Raw genomic sequence first — 5,534 nt, forward strand, 5'->3', positions numbered from 1 at the left:
TCTGCTGTGCAAAGCTACCAAAATAGTGAAGGAAGCATCTTGTTGGCCATACTTGTGGAACTGTGTACAAAACTGGGCTCAGAACTGGCAACTGTTTTGTTTTGAGGTTAACGGTTTTCTGAGGTTTGTGGTGACTTAGTTCAGTACCTGTGGAGCTGGGCAAGGAGAAAAGAATTCTGATAGATAAGCAAGACAGATACAAAAATCAGTAGTCCCAGGAAAGGGCTAACTGACAAGGTGGCAACTGATGAAAGCAAGCTTAATGCTGACTGGCTTTGAGGCATGATTTCTTCTTCCTTCAATTTAGCTAAATGATCAAGCTCAGTAAACAAGCATCCTTTGGACACACGTCTGCTAATGCATGCTTGCCTGAGTCCTTTGACTTAAAATGGACTTCCTAACCACAGAAAAGAATCCCAAGAAAATACTTATAATATATACACTTACAATGTAGAAGTGGTACTGTGGGAACGCAGGGCATTGTGAAACAACAACAAGATTCAACAAGCTCTGTAATGTTTCTCAGTCAACACTAGGATCAATCAGATGGTTAAACTGATGTAATGAGGATTATAAGAGAGAAATTAGAGACATGAGATTTAGAAAGAAGCTGATCACAGGAATAGAAATGACTGGAAAATATGATGGACAGATTTGAAAGTAAGACAGCACAAAACAAAATTGATGATGTAAAAAATGGTGTAAATGACATTCATGATGGATCAGGGTCAATATATCATTGGCAATGATAAAACAGTACAATTTACAGGCTTGGTAGGTAACTATCTGGTGTATACGAGGGCTCACTGAAGGACAGAAAATTGGATGGCGGAGCAAGAGAAGAAACTGCGAACTAATTTGAAGTGCAAGTATATGGAAAGCTAAATCCTTCTTGGCTGAATACAGAGAGATCTGTCCAATCACTTTTTAAGATAATTCAGCCTTAAAGTAGCAAGCCCATGTTAGAGGAAGTTGGTTAAGCCTACGTATCTAGAAAGAAGTTTCAATGAAATGTTATCCTTTTCTCAGTATCATCAGCTGAATGCAGTGACATAGAAGAAGTGAATAAAGACTGATACTCACAATTAAAGACCACTACTACAATTATTGAGTGATTACTTTGACTATACTGCAGGTTAGAAATAAGCATTTAAGAGAACTGTGTAGCATATTTCCAAAGTGTTAAAGGTTTTGATGACCTCTTTCTCATGCTTCCTTCTACATCTCTGTTTCTGTCTGAGTAGTGATAGGTGCGACATTCACTCCTCTCCATGAGGACAGCACTCCTTATTCCCTCAGGCTCAGAGGTCCCTACATTTTTCCAAACTGTTTGGCACATCACTCCTAGGTTAATTTTACTTATGAATCACATTGCATGGTTTGGCATACGCAGCTATCCTGGAAGTGTCATGAGGATTTGATGTTCTAAAAACAGGCTGTATGTCATAAGGTTTCCATGAAAACATTCTTTAACATAGGCATCCAAAGCTTAAAAAGTGCATTTTAGTGCTGCTTCGTTTAAGGAGACTAGATCTTCAACTAATCACAGACTTTTGGAGACTGAAGTCACTTAAGATTGAGTAAGATTTATTTTCCTGGCTGCCAAATGAAAATATTTATCTGTTCTAGTGCTCAAAGCCTAAAGAGTGAAACTTCTCTTACATGCAACTCCAATAAAGTCAATGGATTAAGAACTAGGATGAATTTGGCAAAGCAGATGACACTGTTTGTGCTCAACATGAACCTGCCTTGTATGATGAAGCTATCATTACAATTCATGGCAGGAATGAAATGTCAGTGACAGAGAGTACTGCTACTTCAGTCATGCCACGTATCTCAATGTCAGAACTCCCCTTGGAACTGACATTTCATTGCTACCACGTACAACATTTTGATGGTAAGAATAAAATAAAATGTTCATAAGCAAGGAGTAGATATGGCCATACCATTGATTTGCATACAGCTTAATTTCATGAGAGAGAACTGTTTTTCAGTTGTAAGCATTTCAAAGGGATAACATACGTGAAGCACACTCTTCTTCTTGGCTTACTCTCAAAATACTTTAACATTATAGTGAGAGTCTAAAGAACACACTGCATAAGAGAACTAAAGACAGGTTTGAAACAGTAGTTTATTTCTGAAGTTCTAAATCACTTATGTTGCAAATTTTGGCCAATTTAAAGAAAAAATAATTGCAAAGAAAAGAATTAACTCAATCCTGCTTCATTGTCTGTTTGAGTCTACTAAAGGAATATACTACTCATACTACTAAAATAACTAGAAGAAATAGCTTACATGGTGTATTTAATATCACTTACATAGGAAATTATAATTGTACCTCACAAAGGCATGCAATACAGACTTATGTCTACACAAACGCAACAAGTCAATTGGAAAAACTCATCAGTAGGAACACAAAGAGTTCTTAGATCTTACTGGTGATAATATTGCAGCATTTTGTGTAATATGTTTTGCTTCATGTGTCACATAAAGCAGTGAGCAGCCACATTTGAGTGTACACAAAAGTGTAATATCACTGTACTATATAAGCTATTTTAATATTCTGAGAAGATGCTGCTGAAAATGAGATCAAATTCTAGAACATGGGTATTCTCTTTAATAGTTTTTCATATCCGCTAAAGCTAATGTGCTAAAACAAGACTACATGTTCTGGTTTCGCTGAGATAGAATCATAGAATTAATTCTCAGTCAGAAAAGCTCCCCTCCCCACCTGAGAAGGGGAACTGGGTGACAGAACAACTGACTAAACCAAGACACTGCATTATGAGGAAAAGGCATGAGGAAGGTATATAAAAAGACATGAGTAAGTGCCATGACTCAGCTCCCAAAGTACACAGTTGCCTGCATGAATTACACACCTAAAAGGTGACTTGTACATTCATATTTGTGCTTGTAGTCATACAGCTGTGCATGATCTTTAGGTCTTTTCTGCTGAAAATGTGACCATTGTCAATTATCACCAATTGCAAATCTTGAAAACAACAGAAGAATAAATCATATTGTACATAGAACTGAAAAAATTCCCTCTTCAGGATCACAGGTATCCTATATAATTTCTGGAACTTAAAAATGGCACTCATAAATTTCAAAGGACCTTTTCAATCAACCCTGTAATGCACATTAACATACTTTTTGCTTGGAACTGCTAAATGGTTCCTCTACTTACTTGTGGTAGAGCTGTTCCTTTATCCCAAGCACTAGATGTTTGTGTTCTGGATCCCACTACTACCTATGGTGTCTGTATCTACAAGTTTACAAGGACATCACTGAACAGAAAAGCAAATGTAACATGAACTTTTGGGGAGCCAGCCAAAAAAACTCCACAATCTAATTATTAGTGGAGATAAAACTAGATTTGGGCAAGTCATTATGGGCAAAGCCCATTTGAACCTGCCATCCTTGCTTCAGAGCAAGAAACCTCCAGCAAAGAAGTTGGCATCAGGATTTTAACATTTTAGAGTACTGCTGCCAGATCTGCAAGAGTTTGTTCATCAGAGCCCTAATGCTCAAATGGAAGAGAAATAACTTTGGTTACAGTTCTCAGCGCTAAAGCAGTGCCATTTTCTCATCGGTAAAACCCTGCAAGAAGAATGTGGATGTATTTTAGTGAATTAAAGCTGTACTTCAGCTGTGAAATGTCAGGGAAGAGAGTTGGGACATTTTACAACCTACTGGCACCCTCTTTTAACATAATGATATTTACTATATGATTTCCAATTGCAATTGGAAATGTTGAATTCATAAAAGTAATTTTCTTAGACTCATTTTCTATTCTTGTTACAGTGGAGGCTTGTAAAAGAGTATAAGCAAGCAGATGTAGACATGAACTAAGACTTTTAAGTTCTAGCTCTCTAGCTGCAAAGGTTTACCTTTCTAAAAGGGGAAATTTTGTTAAGTAGTATGATTTATTCTACAGTGCAGGAGCTTCCCTCTGTAAGAGGCAGACCTGGATGCTTTCCAAGCTGTACATTCAAGTCACTTGACTGTACAGCTACAGATTACACTAATGTGCTTCTCCAAGTGGACTGAGCAATACCCTGTCTACTGTAAGAAAGCCATGTTGGACAGCTAGGACTGATGGTACACAAATAGTGCATGGTTTACTTCTTAGCTATGTAATCAGCATTTAAGGTCCAGATCTGTACTCCTTCATACCTCATAGTCCCTTTGAGGCTCCTTTTTCAATTCCACATTATACTTCTATTAAATTCTGGTTTTCCATTGGTATAGACTGTCTTACAGGGTTTTCTTTTTTCCCCAGTATATTAATTTGGGATTTCTTTATTCTAAATTTGTAGCAAAAACTTGTAAAAAGTTGTGCTTCCAACACGTGAATACAATCGAATAGTTAAACAAATTTATTGATTAATGTTTTTATAAATTATCTGAGACGGAAATGTATCAAGGTACCTTATAGTATGGGCCAGGAAATACGAATTATTATAATTTATTACTCAGAAACCTCTCTTTATCCTTTCCACAACTAATTTTATGCTGTGTTATATAATAGCAAATACATTTGCCATTGCTTTGATAGCATTTGTATGCACTCAAAAGCTCACAGGTACTTTTACTAATTTTCCACATAAAGATGGAGGAAGCATCTATTCATTTTAAAAAAATCAGTTGAAAAAAAATGACAGCCCCCACCCACACATGTGGTTAATCAACCACACATAGTTAAGAAAGCAGCAGTAAACAGAAAATACAAATACTTCTGTGGAGTTTTAGGTCTGTCTATGTTTATGAGAAAAGTTACAGTGAAGATGAATGCACTTTTGTTTGGCTTTTCAGATTCAGCTAGTGATCTAAAATACAGGTATTTCTGAGTACTACCCCAAATATTTAACTCTGCATCCTATACTTAGTACTACACTTTCTCTCTAAAACCTAGACTGTCTTATTAAATTTGAATCTGCAATTTGTTTCTGCAAACCCACACTTTTTCCCTTTCTGTCCTGTCTTTTCCATATTAACACGCAATAGCAATCCACCCTGCTCTCTCTTCCTACTAGCTCTCAGCTTGAGCTGACGGTTACTGTCATTAACACACCCTACAGAGCTGCCTTTTCAGGTGCTGCTTTTACTTTTGCTTGGATTCCTGCATTTACAACTGAAAAAACTCTTCTGAACACTGAGGAACTTAAGAATGCCTTAGATGAGAGCATGAAGTCTCTAAAGGGCTCAATACATTCTTGGATGTGTAGCTGGGTTTAAAAGAGAAACACAGGAATGTGATGCAGAAAACAATTCAAGGTCCAGCTGTCTCACTGGCCATGTTCCTCTAAGGAAGTGCCTCTATATTGTAATAGATCACTTCTCTTTCCTTGTGATACACTTACGCCATCTTTTACAAAAAGCAGATTGTCTTAAATATATGGCAAAACAAAGAGCAACATTAAAGCAAATTTCAGTCACGTTCTGAATCAACATGAGCTTTGGAATTGCAAATTTGAGGGAAATTCGTTTATGTAGGGTTTGGTTCGGGTTTTTTTGTTTGTTTTTTTTCCCTA

At 36.8% G+C, this 5,534-nt stretch overlaps 1 protein-coding gene across 1 annotated transcript in view; it reads left to right on the forward strand.

The window, feature by feature from the left end:
• Positions 1–282: 282 nt before the first annotated feature.
• Positions 283–5,534, forward strand: part of MYPN (myopalladin) — a 41,853-nt gene continuing 36,601 nt past the window's right edge. The window contains 1 exon segment of the mRNA XM_010171669.1: positions 283–359. Within this exon segment, the coding sequence (XP_010169971.1) occupies positions 283–359 (77 nt within the window).

This window comes from Antrostomus carolinensis, unplaced genomic scaffold, assembly GCF_000700745.2.
Source record: "Antrostomus carolinensis isolate BGI_N321 unplaced genomic scaffold, ASM70074v2 scaffold13327, whole genome shotgun sequence".
NCBI classification, from domain to species: Eukaryota; Metazoa; Chordata; class Aves; order Caprimulgiformes; family Caprimulgidae; genus Antrostomus; species Antrostomus carolinensis.